The sequence below is a fragment of the Bombyx mandarina genome, chromosome 28 (assembly GCF_030267445.1).
Source record: "Bombyx mandarina strain Sakado chromosome 28, ASM3026744v2".
In the NCBI taxonomy this organism is placed as follows: domain Eukaryota; kingdom Metazoa; phylum Arthropoda; class Insecta; order Lepidoptera; family Bombycidae; genus Bombyx; species Bombyx mandarina.
In genome coordinates, this window is record NC_143233.1 from 8,648,347 (window position 1) to 8,671,482 (window position 23,136).

Here is a 23,136-nt window from a genome sequence, read left to right on the forward strand (position 1 = left end):
AAATAATTAATAATAAATTTTTAACGTTAATAATTTAATAATATTTACAATGAATTATATTAAATAATAATTTTTGTCATTTATATTACTAAAAAATGAATGCTTATAACAATTTTTTTTACGAGTGTACATGCGCGTCGGTCGTATTGTAATGAGCGATTTAGTGGGCAACTTCATTCTGTTAATTTTGTGTCACGGTGCGCGCGCATCGTAAAATTTCACTCTCATCAATTTTTCATAACGCGCCTAAAGAAGTATAACTTCAAAAACGACAAAATATATGTCGGCGCAAATATGACTATTTACCTACTGATCATCAACTAATTACTCTGTGATAAGAAATTGATGTTAAACAGTTCCTTTTATTGTAATTTCAATACTTTAAAACGTGTTTGAAAAACGTGTAAACCCGCTCACGTGTTTGAAAAACGTGTAAACACGCTCACGTGTTTAAAACGTGTCAACACGCTCACGGGTACGAAGCCCCATAAATACGGCCGTGCTGTCTAGCACTGATTCCGAAGGTCAAATACTTAGGCGTCACCCTCGACAGTAGGATGACATTCCGCCCCCACATTAAGACGGTACGCGACCGTGCCGCCTTCATTCTAGGACGTCTCTACCCGATGATATGTAGGCGAAGTAAAATGTCCCTTAGAAATAAGGTGACACTCTACAAAACTTGCATACGCCCCGTCATGACCTATGCAAGTGTAGTGTTCGCTCACGCGGCCCGCATACACTTGAAATCATTCCAAGTCATTCAATCCCGTTTTTGCAGGATAGCCGTCGGAGCCCCGTGGTTCGTCAGGAATGTCGACCTCCACGACGACCTGGACTTAGAGTCCATCAGTAAGTATCTGCAGTCGGCGTCCATGCGCCACTTCGATAAAGCGGCACGACACGAGAACCCTCTCATCGTGGCCGCCGGTAACTACATTCCCGATCCTGCGGACAGAATGGAAAGCAGTCGACGTCGCCCAAAACACGTCATCTCGGATCCTCCCGATCCACTAACGGTGCTTTTAGGTACTTCAAGCACCGGTCACCGTTCTCGTCGAACCCGTCGCTTGCGACGAAGGGCTCGACGAGTAAATTAACTCTCAGACACAGCCCACTGAGTTTCTCGCCGGATCTTCTCAGTGGGTCGCGTTTCCGATCCGGTAGTAGATTCTGCGAAGCACGGCTCTTGCTAGGGTTCGTGTTAGCAACATCGTCAGGTTTGAGCCCCGTGAGCTCACCTACTAAAGTTAGGGTTACGCTGACATAGCCTCTCAAGGCTATCAGCTTATGTAGGAAAAAAAAAAAAAAAAAAAAGCACTGATTCATTCATGTCCGAGCCGTTGTACTGTACGGATATCTCTGTAACGTTGTTATGCTTCTCGTGCAATATACAAAGTTCTCGTGAAGTTCTCGTGAAGTTTTGTTTCGGAAACCCAAACATGAGTCATTCGTCAAGAAAGTAATGACCGCGACGTCGGCGGTGCTGACGTCACACTTTTTACAAACAATACGGACGTCCCTACTCCGTCATATACTTTCCATCCCATTTAAATTAAGCCACACCTTAAAGTTTAAAGCTTGAAGTATTAAAGTAGAAACTGAACAAATAACAATAAAATTCTTCAATTAAATATTTGGCGTTTACAAAAAAAACAAGAATTTCAATTACGTCACTTAATTTCTAAAGGTGCGATATAATATAACTTAGGTCCTTTTTTCATATGCTAAGTAGCGTTCCTAGATTACCTCTACTCTCTACATAAGGCTATTATGGATGACTCTACATTTCTTTACGTGGTTTATTCTTGGCTCTCCACGCCCCAGTTTTATTTTTAGACTCACTAAGGACCCTTGACGGTGCTCCGAAGGCGTTCCATATTTATATACAGGCTTAAGATTTTTGTATTTTTGTTTTAGTTTACTTAAGCTTTCGTGTTGCCAACTTTCCGATGATTACCCTGATTTAGGGGAAAAACGAATTTTTCGCGTATAGATACAAAAAAAGGATTTAAGTAAATTTGTATGCTTGTGACGTACAATACTAAAATGGTTTGTATTTAGGAACGTCTTGTAAGTCCGCACGGGTAAATTCGGTAGTCTGCCTATATCTGCCGTGAAGCAATACGCCACCCACCTTGAGATATAAGTTCTAAGATCTCAGTATGGTTCAGTTGGTAAGCACTTAACATCAGGTAGGGCCGTGAGCTTGTCCACCCATCTAAGCAATGAAAGAATATAAATAGTCCAAGCCTGATGTCAATACATATTATTGATAACGTTCCGTAGTAAACAAACTTTACATGGAGTTCACGTCGAGTGAAGTCGAGTGAGGTCGAGTTCGCGGCCCACAAATTGCTAAGTGCAGAGATACAGGAGTTCATAAACATCACATTGCGTCTAAATATCGATTGTGTAGTATGACGGCTGTTCCTCGAATCAAACCGAAACACATTACTGCTTCACGGCAGGAATAGGCAGGTCGGTGGTACATACCCGAGCGGGCAAACGAGTCTTTCTCCCACCAGTCTTTTTTAATGGCCTACCACCCCTACTATTAACTAGTAAGTACCAGAAATTAGTTAATGAAACAAAGGATATTGGTTTCGAAAATCATGCGCGCAATTCACACGAGTTCGAAGTGAAACCTCCAGGAGTACTCCATCTCACTCTCTCGCAGGTTAAATCCTGCATACGTATAATGTTGTCTCTTTTTAGCATCCATTTCACTTTTCATCGAGTTTCAAAACAGAACGGTGCCAAAGAGGTTTTCATTTCAATTAATCTTAAAGTGACCAAAATAGTATATTTTTTAATTATTCTCTATGGCTTCGTTAATCATTTAATAGTTTGGTTTCTAAAGCAGATTGACATATGAGTCGACTATTATCAAAGCCGGCAATCTGACTTTTGGATAATTATTGGTAAATCAGAAAAACGAATTATTGACTTTGTATTCCATTGGCATTCACAAAACTCTTCGGAACGAAATCTTAGATAAATAACAGGTTAACTATTAACCTTTATTTAATGCAGGTTTTGAACCGTATTCTTTGAAGGAGACGATTATATTCAAATCAATCTGTATTGACATATCAATAACATTTTTTTGTCCAAATGCACAGATTGTCACCTTTGATAATAGACGACTCATATATCCTACCTATAGGTTATTAACAATGACAAGAGCACAGCCGAGTCACGTCCTACCGCCTTCTCGAACTAGAATCAAATCTCGTCAATCAAATCGAATCCAATCACTTTTTACTGGTACTAGGACCTCTTGTGAGTCCGCGCGGGTAGGTACCACCACCCCGCCTATTGCAGCCGTGAAGCAGTAATGCGTTTCGGTTTGAAGGGTGGAACAACCGTTGTAACTATACTTGAGACCTTAGAACTTATATTTCAAGATGGGTGGCGCATTTACGTTGTGGATGTCTATGGGCTCCAGTAACTACTTAACATCAGGTGGGCTGTGAGCTCGTCCACCCATCTAAGCAATAAATAAAAAAAGAACCAGTAATTACGCAAATTGTATTTTTAGCTTTCATTCCTTACAATTCACTATGAAGCCCCAGCGAGGCACAGATGTGGCAAGAATTAGGAATGCCCTCTTCGTCAAAGAGCGGATTAAGTGGACTCAAGTGGTACATGCACTCGCCATTGTCATTTTTGGCTTCAAACTTTAACAGATGAGACCGCTTCGGTAGCGCGCGTTCCCGTTTTTGGGCTGCGATTAATAGGATTTATAATGATTTGATTTCGGAGAGAACAATATGGCGCCGCGCGTTATGCGGCGTTGTGAGATTGGATAAAAATCAATCTAAAATAGTTTCTATGTGAAATATGTGTTAAATATTGACGCATAGGTTTTCCACGGGATTACATTCGTGTTAGAGATGTTGTTTGTTTCAGAAATAATGACATATTTTAATTTTAATACAAACAAAAAAAATTAGTTCCGTTTTTTGTACAATTCATTACAGTCTTACACAGATGATCTTATATTAGAGATGTGATTTTTAATCTCTTTTTACTAAACCTATAGATTCTAGATTTTTCTCGTGTCTTAATTTTTTTCTTCTCCTTTTTCTTTATTTTTTGGTTCCGGCACGGTTTGTGCATTAGCCAGCGTCAAGTAATTATTTACAGTTTGTGAATAATAAAAAACGAAGGAAATTAATCGTGATATTATAACATAAATGATTAAAAACCAATTAAATTTACAAATGAGATGATATGTGATGAAATATAATCCCAGTAAAATAGTGGTCATTTACTAAGACTTTTTCAGTAGACTTTTGGAAGATCCCGAGAAGCTACGTCCAGCGGCTTTTTTTAATTTTCCCACAATTGTGCACTTTCACAGATTCTAAACAATAAACCACCGTTATTGTATTTTAAGCCTGAAGAAACATTAAATGGACAAAATAAAACAATTCACACAACTTCGTTCCTCGCGTTCCTGCCAAAAAGTTCTTAACTTTTTTTATTTGCATTTCAATCAATTTTTTTTCCACGAAAACCACAGATAAAGTATACCAAGAATTGGCGCCAAAAAACAAAAAAAAAAACATTTACCCACCTAAAACATTCGGATATCGAACAATGCAAAACTAAAAATTATAACTAGAATTAGGGTTGATCCGCACACAAGATAACATTAAAAACTGTTTAACATTTGGGCCCCAAACGTTTCGCCCCTCGTTGAAGCTCCGTTCTAATCAATTCGCCACCCGTCATACCGCGCCATTAATATCCTGTACACAACACAAGTATGACATGTGCCAGATCTTATGCCAAATTGATTTTCGATACTTAAAAAGGTACCACTGGTTAAATAGATAATGAACATTTTACTCAGAATTAGACACATCCGTTGCGCATATTAATATTTTTTTTAAATATGTCTTTTTGGAATTCCGTTGTTGCCAGCGACAAATTTTACGATATTTTCATTTATTATTGAATACATAATCTGTTATATTTGAAATTGATAATGGGATGACATTAAATAGAATGTATCGAGTGTGGGAATCTACTGAGATACCATTGGACCTTTTTGGAAGAAAGCGTGAATACACATTCGGCGATTCTGTTTCATTTTCATTAATTTCAAAAGTAATTTCCTACATTTTAATTTTTTGTTGTTGCATAGATTATTAAGTGGTTACCGGAGCTGATAGACATATACAGCGTAAATGCGGCGGCACCCTTGAGATACGAGTTCTAAGGTCTCAGTATAGTTACGACGGCTGCCCCACCCTTACAAACCGAAACGCATTACTGCTTCACGGCTGAAATAGGCAGGGTGGTGGCACCTACCCGCGCGGACTCACAAGAGATCCTACTACCAGTAAGGTTTAGTGACATTAATTGCCCAAGTGTCCAAGTCCAAATACTTTTCTTAAAGTGGTATTATAATGATAAAATAATGAAATGAAATGATAATGAAAAAAATAATGATAAGGTTTATGTCTGTATATAAGGTATCTGTAAATTTGGAGTTAATTCTATCTCGACTTTTCCGAGGCTTTCTAAACGATCAAGCAAATGCCATATTGCTCTTTCGATCCTTCACCGCAAACCTCGACATCTTTATCGTTAAGTCGTTCTTTATTAAGCACATAATGCTGTCCCAAGCCTGAGTCCAGGGACAGCGCCAATCTAACCGTGTTAAAGTGGCGTGTAATAAGCAGTGGTTTTCGCGCGCATGCGTCCTCCTCCGCGGCTTTTGTGTCCGAAATTGCAACAAATGTCACCGCCGCTCGTAAGCCTATTATCTGATGGATTATCTGTAATGAAATATCTTTAATATGTATTAGTTTCGTTTTGCTAGCCCAGAGCCGGTGCGGTTTGTTGATCCGCCAATGTCGCTGTGCGATTACGAGGGATAGTTTTGCGTGTCTCATCAGTAATTGGTGGTAGGACCTCTTGTGAGTCCGCGCGGGTGGGTACCACCACCCTGCCTATTTCTGCCGTGAAGTAGTAATGCGTTTCGGTTTGAAGGGTGGGGCAGCCGTTGTAACTATACTTGAGACCTTAGAACTTATATCTCAAGGTGGGTGGCGCATTTACGTTGTGGATGTCTATGGGCTTCAGTAACCACTTAACACAAGGTGGGCTGTGAGCTCATCCACCCATCTAAGCAATAAAAAAAAATGTAGCTGAAATACTAGCTAGACCAGCTATTTGGAAGTCTAGCCACCCAAAGTATTTCTCGTACTTCTTGTGGAATTCTCCATCTATAGGTATACTCCAATTCTTATTCAAATCATGTACTTCACAATATTTTCCAAATAATAGGTCCTCAACCAAAAAACTATTAATTTGTAAGCAATATCGAGATAATTTCGATATAGACATTTCGCTGTCGGACTTCCTTACTAGTCGCGGCGGCGAACGTGAGTACCCGTGGCCTGCAAACGGTGCTGCGCGAATGGTCGCCTCGTCCACCGCTTCACTGTTCGCACTGCCGATCCCCGTGGCCAGGCCGTAACCAATAATAATAATAATAATAATAGTGTGTCCTGCCGTCTTCCCAGGCGTGGCAGTGTTTAATAGGGTAAAGCCGAGATAGATGCCCCACTTTTTGAAAAAGTCATGTAATTTTGAAAATATTAATTTTATACGAATAATTTCTATTAATGTAGTTAGCTCAATCCCTTATGTTTAATTAGTATAAAAAAATTTTAACCAATCAAATACAGATTTTGCAGAAATTCGTTTTTCGTAGAACCTTTTTTTGGAGGATAGATGCCTACCTGTATGGATAGTTGCCCCACCAAGAAAATACTGAGTAGGATAGATGCCTGCAGTGCAGGATAGATGCCCTTTATATCGTGTAAACGTAAAAACCAAACCAAATATTTAGAAGTTCTATTCCTAACAGAGCAATAATTGTCTCCAAGAAACATGGGTCATAATAATAAAAAATATTTTGTATTTTTTAAGTCTATGAATGTTTATAATTAAAAGATAGTTCTCATATCACACAAATGATCATAATTAAATTTTTAAAGCGTTAAGTAAGCGTAAGCTAAACTACAACTTTTTTAGTTTCAACATGCATTATCCTATTTTTTTATGAAATTAAATTTTACATATATTTATTCAACAAAAATATAAACTCTTAAGAGTTTAAACAATTAATTGTTTATAAAATATTCACATTAAGTGTCAATGTGTACATTGCAAAATCATATTTTTTTATATTAAATTAACACAATAAAGATATCTTTATTATTTTGTCCAATTGAAGTTTAACTGGATAGTGCTTTAAATTTTCCACATCTTCTACATCATTTCTGAAAAACACGTTTCATGTAGCTAGTTCTGAAACACTAAACATTGAATTCAGTCGGATTACGACTTCGTATTTTTATAGTTTTCAAAACATTCAATGCAGATATTATTACATGCGTTTTAGGTTTATCCCTTAGATTTCTTTAGGGGCAAATCTATTGTTTTATTTCCTTTCATTTTATAGTTAAGTGGGTTGTCTTCATCTTCGCTGCTTGAACTGTAAATCAGTTGTTTGTGTTTTATGTTTTCGTGGCATATTTCTGCTGTATTCTGAAATGGCAGAGTATGGAGGGATAGATGCCTCTAAAGGCACCTATACCCCAAAAAATCAGGGCAACTATCCTTTGTGATAAGGATAGATGCCCAAATTTTTTGTAAATAAATTATAAACTTAATAGCATTTATTTACACCTAGATGCAGACTCAATGAACCAATATATTCACGTAGCAAAAAATATAATGGAATTTTACACTAATTATAAAGTTATACCACGCTAAATGCTAACCTTTCAATCTTTGACGTGTTCGTGAAATTCCGCGCGGAGAAAATTATGTGCACGAGGAAAACACTTCGTCACCACGCGATTGTCAAATGGTAGATAAGGTATAGGGTGACTGTGGTTCCTACTTATTAAATTAATTTTTTGTCATGAGTGCGGGAAGTTAGGTTTTTAGAACATGAGGCATCTATCCCGCTGCGGCATCTATCCAGGTTTTACCCTACACTATAATAATAATAATGGCCGGGTATATTACTCCGGGGTCTCATGCCCGATATTCCCTTCCTTATGAGGTATGGTTACGTTTGTGATTGTTCCCAGGTGTCAAGCTGGTACCGGCCGCTGCGTCGTGGACAAGGCGCACCGGAACCAGTGCCAAGCGTGCAGACTGAAGAAGTGCCTCGCCATGGGAATGAATAAAGATGGTGAGTGGTAATAGTACAATACCATGCCTATGCGGTAGCTCTGATGAGCTGTTGTCCTTTTTTTTGTAATGATATTTTAATTGAATTAATGTATTTTTTATGCATAATTGTAGAAAATATTAGCATTGTGGATTCCTTCTCTATATTCTCTATCAGTGTGGGAAATTTCATACTCCACCGTCCGCACAATTTTGGTAAAAAGGTGTACAAATTTTTTGATTCACGTATTAATATATAGATTTATTTATCCTTCGGATACTGGTCAGGATAATAGAGCGAAATTATAAAATTACTAGCAGTACACGCCCGCTTCGCTGGGCATTTAAAATTAACATTATGATTTATTGTCATTATTATTAGGTAGTCTAACACTCATATAAATATTAGCCTATCCATTAAGTACATGTATTTTCTACATGGATACCAAGTTTCAAGTCAGTCGGATGCATGGTTCAGTAGTTATAACGGAACATCCGTAAAAACCCCTGTAGATTTATATATTAGTATAGATTATATCGTCACCGGTCCTTGATGCGCATGTAAATTTTCAAGTTAATCCGGCGTTTTGAAGTCGGTCAGAATGACGTTCAAAGATTAAGTAACATGCAAACAAACATACATACATATGAATCTAATAAAAGCGGGTAAAATGAAGTTCGTATTACTTTTTTTTTAGGATTGAAGTTCGTATTAGTGTGTGAGATGGTTATACGTCAAAGGGAAGAAAGGAGAGTTGTTGTTCGGAGCTTATATGCATGGTGTTACAAAACTACCTTAATGGGGCCTTATAACGAGTCCATTCACAATATTTAAGAACCGTAGTAACGCTGTATAACATATCCTAGAAAAATAAAAAAATATTATTATTTTCATTGATGTGCAAACCCTATTTCAATAAAATTAAAGAGTACGCTACGCAGAATGTGCTTACATATCTACCTAATTCGCGGATACCTTATACAAGCTTATCTTGAAAATGTCGTTAGCGAGATTCAGGCATCTGTCAAATATCTTGTGTTTTTTTTTATTGCTTAGATGGTTGGACGAGCTCACAGCCCACCTGGTGTTAAGTGGTTACCGGAGCCCATAGACAATTACAACGTAAATGCGCCACGAGATATAAGTTCTAAGGTCTCAGTATCGACGATAAGGGACTGCCCCGCCCTTCAAACCGAAACGCATCACTGCTTCACGGCAGAAATAGGCAGGGTGGTGGTACCTGTGCGGACTCACAAGAGGTCCTACCACAAGTGATCTCAGTATAGTTACAACGGGCGGCCCCGCCCTTCAAATGATGTGTCTTATGATGGCTAAGCATCTTCAGGTTTGCGATTTCCTACCAGCCTTGAATATAGACATTAATATAGACAAAGACAATTATTCTGATAGCGTTTATTATGTCCACTCACATTAAATGCCAGATATTACCGTCTCAATACGCATTGCGAGAAGCTATCTTAAAGTCATGTTTACGGAAGCCGGCGGACAATGCGCGCCTGCCTTAATTTCGCTGCACGTCTGCCGACGTATAAACAGTACCGGGGGCCCGGCGAATTGTCGGGTCCGATCACTTCACGGTCAGTCAAGTCTTTCTCGTGCATGGGACGGAGCGCGCTTTACAGATTTAGCTCCGGTAAATGTTTTGACGTGTATGACATGTTTGTACAGGCCTGCGCTGTGAGAACAAGGGTGGTTTTGTTTGAGTTTGTTGTTGGTGGTTGAGTTATACCATAATCCTGCCGCGAAAGAGTGCGATCCAGTTTGAAGGGTGGGGCAGCCGTTGTGCGTGTCTTGAAGTGGGTGACAGCATTTGCAATCTTCTTTGTCTTATCACTCTTGTCAGAGCGGTCATAGTCGTCATTCGGTGTTCGCTGTGGGCAGATGTTATGCGCCTTACGAGCAATCGCCACTTATCCCGGTTTGTGGTGACCCTGGTACACTCATGTAAACAATAGCCAAATATCGACTTGATTTGGTCGGTCTATCGCATGGCCAACCTTCCACGCGATCTGGTGCCTTCTACTTTGCCCTGAACGACAAGGCGCTCTGTGGAGTCTATAGGTTTCCGTTAACCACTTGATATGATTTATTTAATTAAAAGAAAGTGTTGGTTTAACGTTTTTCTATATTTTGTTGTAAGTTTACCTCGCTGGTGGCACTCAATTAAATTGGGCGTATTGTTAACCCGCACAGGTAGGTTTCTGCCCATTTTGCCGCGAAATTTTCACGCGTTAATATTTTTAGGGTAGGGCAACTGCTATGCCACACCCTAACTTGATGATGATGATTCTTTTCTATCTCTCTTGTTTTAACTTACAGCTGTATTTAGGAGGGTCAGAATTTGGAGCTTTCGAAGCTCATCCTCCACCTGTCTTTCCATGGAAAAAGGCGTTTGCGAATGACGGTCTAATGTTAAACTTTAATCGAGAAAACTAGGCACAAGCGAATACGCATCGTCTGCAAATATTTATGGCTCATGAACCCAAAGAGATCGTGCATTCCAGTGTGAACAAAGGGTTGTCCTTCGGTCGGTCACGTGTCGCCGTGTGGCCCATACTGCGTATACAAATTATGGCCCAGCGTTTCCCCTCTTAGCCGATTCGCTCCATTATAAGAACTTGATTCATGCATAAGTTTGTTGGCTTAGTGTATTGTTCCGATCGAATGGATTTGCTGTAATAATTTAATGCAAATTTTTGTATATTTATTTTTCTGTTTTCAACGTGGACACGTACATACATACAATTGGATAGACTTCCACGGTGATGGAATAAAAATCGAACCCGCAAAATTGTAGTGGTGGTAGGACCTCTTGCGAGTCGGTAATGTGTTTCGGTTTGAAGGGTGGGGCAGCCGTTGTAACTATACTGAGACCATAGACCTCGTATCTAAAGGTGGGTGGCGGCATTTACGTTGTAGATGTCTATGGGCTCCAGTAACCATTTAACACCAGGTGGGCTATGAGCTCGTCCATCAATTTATGCAATAAATAAATAAAAACGTATTATGATCAAATTAGGCGCCCCAAATTATAATTGCGTGTCTTATGGGTACCAGAGACTTTTTTTATGATTGAAGGGTTACCGCTGGCCCGGAGGCCTTTCCAGTTTCACCAGAACAGGTGGGCGAGCAAAGACTCAGCCAGGAGGGGTGGGATTTGCTAACAGCTGCCCAAGCGCCTCCGAAGGAGATCTAACAACTCAAGAGCAACTGATTCGCGAATGAATCTACTACCGGATCGGAATCGCGAACCACTGAGAAGATCCGGCGATTTTACTGGTGGTAGGATCTCTTACGAGTCCACGCGGGTGGGTACCACCACCCTGCCTGTTTCTGCCGTGAAGCAGTAATGCGCTTCGGTTTGAAGGGCGGGGCAACCGTTGTAACTATACTGAGACCTTAGAACTTATATCTCAAGGCGCCTCTCTCGTGGCGCATTTAAGTTGTGGATGTCTATGGGCTCCAGTAACCACTTAATACCTGGCAGGCTGTGAGCTCGTCCACCCATCCAAGCAATAAAAAAAAGAAGAGATTCCTTGCGAGCTGATGAATGGTCTAGGCTGCACGTCGACCTCTTTATCGAGTTCGACGAGTACGGTTACCGGGGTTCCTAAGCCAAGTCCTAGTGTTAGAGCTGAAGCTGTCTAATGCAAAGGTTATTGGATGTGATGGATCCGTAAGGACGTGACCAGAGACTATATACGTTAAAATATATACATATCGACGGGTGAAAAGCTAATTGGGTTAAGCGACATTTTTGTAACCGGAGAGTCATTTAAAATATAAAATTTGAAGAAAATATCATGACAAAAAAACTTCTTTGGCTATTTGAATATGGTAAATATAATTGAATTTTAATTAAAAACATCGAATTGTTGATACTAATACCAAATAAAATAGACCTTTGATTACTCTTTCACCTCTCGATTTATAGATAATAAACGACTAAACAAAGAGCAAAGGAACCTTTGCATTGCATGAATATTTGCCCAATGCGGGAATCGAACTCACGACCTTCAAATCAAATCAAATCAAATCATTTTTTTTTTATTTAACATAAATGAAAGTACATACTTGTTGAACGTCAAAAATAACTACCGCCAATTCACAAAAACTGGCCTCCGTCCTGAGAAGAACTGGCAAAAAACTCAGCGGGCACATTGTCTTTTCTTTTTCTTTTTTTACTTCGGCGCAACAGTGATGGCCGCTAACTACTGCACCACCGAGTCACATGCATAAGAAACATGCCACAACCATACATTACATACATACATTCCCGATCCTGCGGACAGATTGGAAAGCAGGGTCCTCCCGATCCAATAACGGTGCTTTTAGGTACCTCAAGCACCGTCGAACCCGTCGCTTGCGACGAAGGGCTCGACGAGTAAATTAACCTACAGCACAGCCCACTGAGTTTCTCGCCCGATCTTCTCAGTGGGTCGCGTTTCCGATTCGGTGGTAGATTCTGCGAAGCACGGCTCTTGCTAGGGTTCGTGTTAGCAACGTCATTAGGTTTGAGCCCCGTGAGATCACCTACTAGTTGAGGTTACGCTGAAATAGCCTCTCAAGGCTATCCGCTTAGGTAAAAAAACGACAATAAGTCTTCTCACACGGACAGTGGAAGAGCAGTGGTTACTTCGAGAATTGGGAGTCTTCGCCTAACAGAGGACGCATATGGGCTGATAGACAGAATCCACTCAAATCCGAACACCAAATTATCGATAACCGAGAATTGACTAAGACATTTCGGTACTATTAGGACTAGCAGTCTGCGGCGGGTAGCCATCATAGAACACAAGATATCTATGGAAGATCTTCCCTTTGTTGTATACCTATAAGATATTGTTTAAGACGTTTCGAACAAACTACAGTTTTGAATATTATACTAACTACCCTCTAGTTATTTATAAAAATATTTTTCTGTACTCTTCCGTTTCATTTCACATATAACGACACAACAGTGGCTTGAGGTCTGGTAGTTTGTTCGCTGTCCACTGATCCAGTGAGTCCACTGATTCCCACAGACACAGCCCACTGAGTTTCTCGCCGGATCTTCTCAGTGGGTCGCGACTTCGATCCGGTGGTAGATTCTGCGAAGCACTGCTCTTGCTAGGCCTAGTAAATTATCTCAGGTTAAGCCCGTGAGCTCTCCTACGTGTCCGGGAGTACCTGAAATAACCCCTTAGGCTATCATCGAATAAGTAGTGAGAAAAAAAAAACTTTACAAATTCTTATTTGCACATACGGTACGAGTTCAAATTCAAATTCAAAATCATTTATTTCAACTTAGATGTCAACATCAATGACTGTTATACTGACGACAATGTTAACTCTACCACCGGTTCCAAAAAAAAGCCACAGTCCTGAGAAGAACCGGCGAAACAAACTCAGCGGGTTTTTTTTTTGTTTTTTCTCAAAAATTTTTTTTTTAAATAAGTAAAAATCGTTGCAAAAAACGAAAAAACAAGTCAAACAATACAATTACAAAATAATAATAATAATAATGAAAAATGAAAAGGCCAGGAGCGAACGCCTCATTCCCACGTAGTGCCATCTAGTAGATAATCCTTAACTTTATAATATACCTTGTTGCCCAAACGTTCCTTGACAGTTTTCTTAAATCTATGATCTGCTAAGTCTGCGATAATTACAGCCTGTTAATATAGCAACAAAATGTTCTTATCAAAGCACTTCGTTCGAGTAATCTGCCGAGTATTGTGCTTGAAGACACATTCGCTCCATTGAAACAAAACAAAATCAACTTTACCAGGCCTGTCATTAAGTTCTTTGTTCTAAATTATAAGAGCGAATCGCATTGGAGAGCATATGACTGAAGGCTACTTGTTGTAATCAGTGTTTAAGTACACGAAAACCGAACAATCCCTTTAGGCACACGAATAGAATTGATTATGGTTAGTGTGTCGCGTGCATCAGCTATGACCTGCTAAGCTAATATCAGCTGAAATATATCACACAAAACATTTCAACATGTAGTGTTGTGGTAGGCAGCGGTTCGGCTCGGCACCTAGCATTGCTGAAGTCCAAGGGCGACTGTAACCATTCACCATCAGGTGGACTGTATACTTAATGGAAATAAAAAAAATATTTCAAACACGATAACCGAGAGGAGCTTTTTTTGGGATGCAATTTTCAACCGCAACACTAAAGCGCCCTAAGCCGTGCTTAATAAGTCTACAGAAACGCCGCGCCACGCCTCCGCCATAACGAGTATCGGATTCCCACAAACACGAGATAATTAAACGAAAACTACAAAGCTTCAACCCCGAGGCGTTCACACTTCACATTCAAATGAGCTTAGCCCTCTTGTTGCGGGTGTCGGAACCGCAGGGAGAGGTCCTTAATGAGGGACGAACTTTTAAACTGTGCCGTCCTGTCGAGCTTGTCATTGTCCACGGATAGATGTCCCAGCGAGAGTATCCCACCCGACTAAGTACTCTATTGGGCAACCAAAAACACTTACCGTGGCCCGTAAACATCTTAACGTAAATCCTGTCAACAGATCCCGCCAACCTTAACAGATGAGGTCTAAGTAATACTGGTTTTATGTTATAATATGGCGTTTTTAATTATAATTACATTATTTACTTTATTTTGAATGCATTACAGTTTCCTTGGTCACAGACGACTAAAGTATTATTCGTCATGTCACATCCATAGCACATCGCAACCGGTAATAAGCATTGAAACTTTAATAATAATCTGGTATTGCTGTGTTTCTATTAGGGCGTTTTTTGGTCAATCCATACCGCATCCATCAACACACTAATTTGTCAATCAACGTCTGATTTTCGATAGACTTTAGCGTCGTTTCGCTTTATGATCCTCGATGACGCGCCAAGACAATTGGGACATGGAAGCGAATCAACAGCCAAATTAACCACAAACCTTGATTCAATTTAACGAGGATGCTGACTCAGTTATCTGCACGTACTAATGAGAATTCCGGACATCCTCGGGCGCCACGAGAGCCTTTGTATTTATACTGTTCGGTTCTCCCCTTGAACGTGGAAAGGAGTGTGCGCTTTGAGATTTCGTCGGCCTCAATTTAATTACGCTGAGGATGATGAATGTCCATACGTTTTGAGTTCAAACGAGAATGTGGTGCAGGAATAACTGTGGCGTATTAAATTGTTTTGCTTACATCGACAGAGGAACATCGAAACACAGTCTTGAAAGACTTTAGCCCACTAAGTTTCTCGCCGGATCTTCTCAGTGGGTCGCGTTTCCGATCCGATAGTAGATTTAGCGAAGCACTGCTCTTGCTAGGGTCAGTGTTAACAAAATTCCCGGTTTGAGCCCCGTGAGCTAACCTACACGTCAATGCTGAAATAGCCTCTCAAGACTATCAGCATAGGTAGGAAAAAAATATTGAAAGACTTGTTTTTATTGTTCATTGGACGTGTTGTGAGCTAGGCATTTCTGCTGCTATAGAATTGAGATTTATGTAGAAATCATGTTTCAATGTTCAATGGCCTAAAGGATAAGACTTCCAATGCATTCGTATCAAGCGATGCACCGCTGTTCGAATTCCACTGGCAAGTATTATTTTAGCCGGGTCAGCTAGTGTAAAATAATTATCAAACTTTGTATCACTATGGTCATTACTAAAACCTACAATTATCCTCTTCCCGAAATTTTGCATACGTCTCATTATCTTGAAGCCAAAATTTTTGAAGGTTTCACTTCTACCAGGTGTGAATTGCGCACATGCTTTCTTTTTATAGTTACTTCAAGGGCCTCGGTTTTTCTGAATTCCTTTTATTCGTCACGCACTGTCAAAATTGACATCTGTCAAATTCAATCACGAAATGAGAAACATCAAAACGGCCGTTATTGCAGAGAGCAGTACATAAATTCAATAAAGCATAACACTTAACTGTTTATACCGGAGTTAAAGCTAAAGTAACAGACACTGATTAATGCGATTTTAATCCTCGCATAAAGCCCTCAGATCCGACCCTGTATTAATCGCTTACCCAACCCGAAAAGTCATAAGTTCAGAACTCTTCACAGAAATATCAGCCCTATCCACTCTAGCTTAAATATCATTCTCGTTTCACCGAAACCAGCGAACATTTGGTCCGAAAGGATTTCTAACTTTTAAAACTGACTTCAAAAGGCTTTACGTCGAGTTTTCGATCTCCGAAGCGTCGAGCGCAAGCGATCCTGAACCTTAATGCAATGAGAATTATTTATAAATTGGATACAATTTGGAATGCGGCATCAATAACCATTAAGCCGGTTCGGTTTAACCGGAGTCGCGACTGACAGAGATGGTAGCATGCGTTCACGCCGAAGAAAGAAAGGGATGTAGGGTATTTTAATAATTCCGCTTGTGATTTAGGGATGTTGGACAGATGAGGCCAGCACCTGATCTCGTTTGATTTTATTTTCCAATTATTGAAATACGATTGCAATTTGAGTACGGCTGGCACTAATTGAATCACAATGATGGAGCTCTAGATTGTAATGTGTGGCGATGAAGCAATGACTTCAACTAAGTCACTTTAACTTAATTAACTTCAATTCTACTGTTGGTAGGACCTCTTGTGAGTCCGCGCGGGTAGGTACCACCACCCTGCCTATTTCTGCCGTGAAGCAGTAACGCGTTTCGGTTTGAAGGATGGGGCAGCCGCTGTAACTATACTTGAGACCTTAGAACTTATATCTCAAGTGGTGTTGGGTTAATATGGGTGGTGCATTTACGTTGTGGATGTCTATGGGCACCAGTAACCACTTAACACCAGGTGGGCTGTGAGCTCGTCCATACATCTAAGCAATAAAAATAAAAATAAACTTAATTAACTTCAATGATGTCATGAGTCCTGGCATGTTGGAAATGCTATAAGCGTTGCATAGCATCTTCAAAACTTATTTTGGTGAGAGTGAGTTGAAAACACGAAAAAATATATGGATTTATAATAATTTAAGTAACCATAGTATTTTAGGGCACTAATGTAGGTAAGTCGAACTAAAAATACACTTAAAAGAACCTTCGTCCAAAAGTCTTAGACTTACGCTAAAGGCTTCTATAATAGATATTATATCATTGTAGAAAAATATATTTTCTATAGGTGTACGTATCAAGCACCGGTAACCAATAAATAAAATAAGTAATAGTTTAAAAAACCAAAAAAATACGCTTTTATAGAAAAGCCAACTAAAAAATAGAAAATCAATCAAATAGATCAAACTGCTTAAAATATTAAATTGTCATCGGTCCTTAATAAGAATGTCAAATGTCGATTTAATCCGGCGTTTTGAAGGGGTCAAAATCATGTTCAAAGATTCCGTTACAAACTAACATACGTATGAAGCTGATAAAAGCGTATTAAAAACAAAATCTACCAACGCAACGCGATCGCGACTCACTGAGAAGATCGGGCGAGAGATTCAGTCAACTAACTCACCTGCTACTAACAATTAACAAACTGTCAGACCTCAAGCCGCCGTTGGCCGTTACATGTGAAACGAAACACAGCTCTGAAACTGCCATACTTTAAGATAAATATTTTGTTGTATGGAAACTAGCGACATCTTGTAGCAGATGCCCCTAAACATATATTGTGTTATTAAAGTTAAGGTTAATTTAATTGTTGTATATGTCGAATAGAATGAGGTTATGGGTGTAAATAAAAGGGAAGACGTGATTTCAATGTATGTAATTTACATGAAATACAAACCACTAAATCGTGGCTTGGAAGGAAGGTATGCAAATGAATTTTACTAATGAGAAGTAAGTCATAATTATTTCACAACTTTTAATTATGAACTCACAAGAATTACCTAGTTAAACATTTTTAAATGCAAACCGATAGGTATAGATTGTACTCACAATGTTTCCTTTCCGAGAGCTGGAGCAAAAGTGCCGGTGTGACGCAGGTCACTTCCTTTTTACACAATTTGTTCGACACCATAACATTTTAAGTTACCCAAGATATTTTTACAAAAACAATTATTACGGTAATCGATGACGTTTTACTATGTTAAATTGATTTGATTTTATTACAATTGATTTAAAAAAATTAGCACTAAAATAATCTATCAGCGAAAGTAATTCATGTCTAGAATTGACTAATGACAATAAATGTGACTACCACCATTTCAGCAAAAATGGAAGTAGTTAAAGGAATTCGCCCTCGTAGTAAAACAACGCCTAATTATTAACGACTTTGACATTGCGACATTGTCAACAAATCGTCATTAAATAATTTAAACAATGATGTTATAACAAATAAACTTAAAATCAAGTTTCTAAAAATCGTTGCGGCGACACGGCCATACTGATGCGCGATGCGTGCTGTGCATCGCTTCTGGTATGTCCTGTAATAACTGAGGTCAAGAACTTCCACAGTTCACTTAACCATTGCGTATAATCTTTGCATTAATTTTTGCAAACTTTGGCTTTAATGATTTTATAACGAATAAACTTAAAATCAAGTTTCTAAAAATCGTTGCGGCGACATATAACTAAACACAGAAAATAAAAAAATAGTATATCATACGTCTTTATTTGTTATAGAAAATTTACAAAATCCTTAATTAAAAATAAAATACAGGATAGATAATATATTATGTTACTGCCATATACAGGAGCAATGAGAAACTAATCGAAGCGAAGCCATCTAGTGGCCGAGGCCCGTAAACAGTTTTGTTGAATCCTTGAGTTGCTTATCTATAACTAATTTATGTGTATTATCCATGAAATGAAACGTAAAAGTGGAGAAAGAATTTTTTATAAATAAACAGAGGGTAGTTAGTGTAATATTCAAAACTGTAGTTTGTTCGAAACGTCTTAAACAACATCGAGGGGTGAAGAAAGGCTATTTCGTTTAAGCGACATTCCGCTTAATACGCGACATTTATCTTTGAATTTAAAGCTCCGTTTTATTTGGTACTAGCTTTTGCTCGCGACTTCGTCCGCGTGGAATAGTTACTTTGGCATAACGCTAAATTTTACCCGCGACTTCATTTACAGTACTCAGGATTGGAACTTCATTACTGAACCGGTAGATGCGTTCAAGAAGCTAGATTTTGAAATTTTTTGATAAACAATTTTTTAATTTTTCGTATAAAATATTTTTTTTTCTTAATAAAAAGTATCGTATGTTACTTCTAATACCTCCAAGAATATGTGTTTCATGATGATCGGTTGAGTAGTTTTCGCGTGAAAGCGTAACAAACAAACTTACATTCACATTTATAATATATTAGTAGGGATTAGCATCAACGATTCGATGTTTTTAATAAAACTTCAATTAAGTATATAAGTGCCTATATTTAGCATTATGTGTATTCTATAATACTGAGATGTTATTTTAAGGAAGAATTTTGTTTTGCTTTTGTTCTTTTTTTGTTTTGTTGTTGTTGTTTTGTTATTCTTTTGTTAATGCACCTACCATGCATTATCTCTGCACCACCCTATGGTCGACTGGAAGAGAATGCCCATGGCATTAAGTCCGCCTGTGTACAAGTTTTGTTTTGTGCATAAAGTATACCTAAATAAATAAATAAACAAATAAAATAAATAAGTTTACTGCATTCAAATAGCTGAAGTCTTTTTTTCATGATATTTTTTCTAAATATTAAACTTTAAATATCTCTCCCGTACTGTTGCAAAAATATCGTTTAAATCAAATAACATTTCACTCCTCGATATAACGATTATAAATAACCCCAAGATCGCATCTTAAAATTGGTTTTAATTGAAATTTCGGCTCACCAAACTGAAGGAAATATCACACCGGACAACTAATCTGTCACCTCAAGCTTACCCATTAATATTAAGAAATGAAAAAAAAAAACACCAATCTATATATTAATACGTGAAGGAAAAACTTTGTATCCCTTTTTACGAAAATTGCGCGGACGGCGGAGTATGAAATTTTCCACACTTATAGAGAATATAGAGAAGAAGTGCACAATGCTAATTTTTTTTTAAAAATAATGCATAAAAGTTACTTTAAATCAATAAAGAAAACATTACACACACTACATACCATGTATTTGACGCACACACGCATGCATACTATTTATTGTCAAACTTTTGTTCTTGACGTCTGTTGTCAAATTGAGATTAAATATTGTTTGTCTTTGTTAATATTTTTTATTGTGATTGTGAAATTATTGTGAAATTTGTGATTATAGAAGTATAAAATACAATCATAATAGTGTACAAACTTACAATTCTAATTAATTATAGTCGAATTTCGACTAGTATTTTCTCTAGTATTTTCAAACAGCCAAATCTTAAGTGTCAACCGAATTGAACCCGAAAACCGCTAATGCCTCGTCCCTTTCATTTCCACACGAAACTATCGTGAGCCCCGTCTCTTTCTTACGCCGCCGGAAATGAGATCTCAAAGATGGCTGCGGCCGGATGTGGGAGGGGCTTTTGATTTATAGTAGGTGGGGTTCTGAACTATCTCACTATAGAATTAAGGAATGTTCAGAATTTAGTGAGGTTAGATTTTCAGATAGTGAATCGAACGGGAGTGACTGAATCAAATAGATTATATCTTTTTTTTTACTTTACCTTAAAGAAAATTTATACTTAAAAGAAAAAGATTTAATGTTCTAAAGTTACTTAACGTTTTACTGGTGGCAGGACCTCTAGTGAGTCCGCGCGGATAGGTTCCACCACCCTGCCTATTTCTGCCGTGAAGCAGTAATGTGTTTCGGTTTGAAGGGTGGGGCGACCTTTGTAACTATACTTGAGAACTTAGAACTTATATCTCAAGGTGGGTGGCGCATTTACGTCATAGATGTCTATGGGCTCCAGTAACCACTTAACATCGTGTGGGCTGTGAGCTCGTCCACCCATCTAAGCGATAAAAAAAAAGTTAATCGTAATTATTTTTTTTCTTTTTTTTTTATTGCCTTTGTAGGGATCAGATCCGCACCGCTTTGGACAGTACAGTGTACGGCGCGCTACATGACGCCGTGGACAGGGGAAAGTGGAAAAACATCTTAAGATTGAAGCTCATGGGTGATGGTGGTCACGACCCTCAGACATGAGGAACACGATTCGAGGAGGAGGAGGGAGACGAGCGTACAACCCACTTGATGGTGAGTGGTTAATGTCGCCCATGGACGTCAGCAATACCAGGGGCAGAACCAAGCCTCTGCCTACCGTTATAGTGGTGCCTTCGAGCGGCGCACGTAATTAATACTATTTTTAACGGTTTGTCTGTTTAGAGATCACGTGACCACGTAAACCGTAACGTAGCTATTCGACTCATTTACGTTTGCCGTAGACTCGTGCATACATACCCATCACATCGGCACGCGACAATGCGAATGATTGGTCGTCGCCTACCAACTTCATGTTTCGTCTATTGCTGGTGGTAGGACGTCTTGTGAGTCCGCGCGGGTAGATACCACCGCCCTGCCTATTTCTGTCGTGAAGCAGTAATGCGTTTCGGTTTGAAGGGTGGGGCAGCCGTTGTACTGTTAAAAGTGAGACCTTAGAATTCAGTACGGGTGGCGGCATTTACGTTGCAGTTGTCTATGGGCTCCGTTAACCAATTAGCACCAGGTGGACCATGAGCTCGTTCATCCATTTAAGCAATAAAAAAAACCTTTTAGCTTCACTGACTTCAAAAATGACGGAGGTTCTTATAACACGATATTTTTTGTTACCTCTGAACTATTTTTAAGTGAATTTTGATTATTGTTTTATTATTCGAAAACTAGTGCTTCGTAGTAATATTATACCATTTAAACATTATCAAGGTCTGACCAGTAGTTTTTGAGTTCTCCTTAATAATGTAGATTCTGTTTGTAGGCAGCGGCTTGGCTCTGCCCCTGGCATTGCTGAAGTCCATGGGCGACGGTAACCACTCACCATCAGGTGGGCCGTATGCTCGTCTGCCTACAAGGGCAATAAAAAAAAAAAAAATTCTAATATTTTAATTTTACTTCGACTGCATTGATTTTAATTTCTTTTGTTTTTTTTGGTGTTTTTTGTTGTTCAGTGTTTTTGCCTAGACAAGATCCGCCAATTAGAGGTTATAACTACTTAACTTTTTACGGAAAATATCAATTACTTCCAGTATTAACCAATAGAAAATCATTCTAATATTTTCGTTCCTTGACACATTTAAATCACACCTTGAAATCCTCAATTACGACGAAGAGTTCGACGAGGGAACTAACCCATAGACACAGCCCACTTTAGCCCAGCTTAGAGTGGTAGATTCTGCCAACCAACGCTCTTTCTAGAGCCAATGCTAGTCGTTGATAATGACGTTCTAATAAAAATGGTTCAAAAAGAAACCACGTAACTCCGATCACACTTCCTACTACAAATAAGGCCGAACGGGTTTGTACCTTCATGCCTTCGGTCGCGAAGTAGTCACACCACATATGTACATATTAATTTCGACTTTGTTTCCTCTTTGTTCTTCGCAAACACAAATGATTATAAGCTACCATAATCTCGCTTTTACCATCGCACCGCCCGCCACCGCAGTAGTGTTCATCCATACTACTTGTAGCCACTTTTTTGCCACGTACCATCCGGCTTTGGAATGAGCTCCCCTCTACGGTATTTCCCGAGCGCTATGACATATCCTTCAAACGAGGCTTGTGGTGGCTTGGCTCTGCCCCTGGCATTGCTGAAGTCCATGTGCGACGGTAACCACTGACCATCAGGTGGGCCGTAAGTTCGTCTGCCTACAAAGGCAATAAAAAAAACATTTTTTTAATATCCGCGCGCTCTGGTGCTGAATACAATAAGAAACAGCGTCGTATCTGCACGTAGAATTTAATGGTATACGCGGTTCGAAGTCGGGCGAGGCAATAAAATCAAATGGGAGCCCCCACACTCCGAGGGGTGTTTGGGCGGGACTTGTAACAGGTCATGTGACATTTTTATACCCTTG

At 39.1% G+C, this 23,136-nt stretch overlaps 1 protein-coding gene across 2 annotated transcripts in view; it reads left to right on the top strand.

The window, feature by feature from the left end:
• LOC114250117 (Hormone receptor 51) overlaps positions 1–23,136 on the top strand; it is a 59,278-nt gene that overhangs the window by 24,059 nt on the left and 12,083 nt on the right. For both annotated transcript variants that reach the window (XM_089739021.1, XM_089739022.1), the window contains one exon: positions 8,127–8,230. In XM_089739021.1, the coding sequence (XP_089595147.1) occupies positions 8,127–8,230 (104 nt within the window). The remainder of the gene's footprint in view (positions 1–8,126; positions 8,231–23,136) is intronic.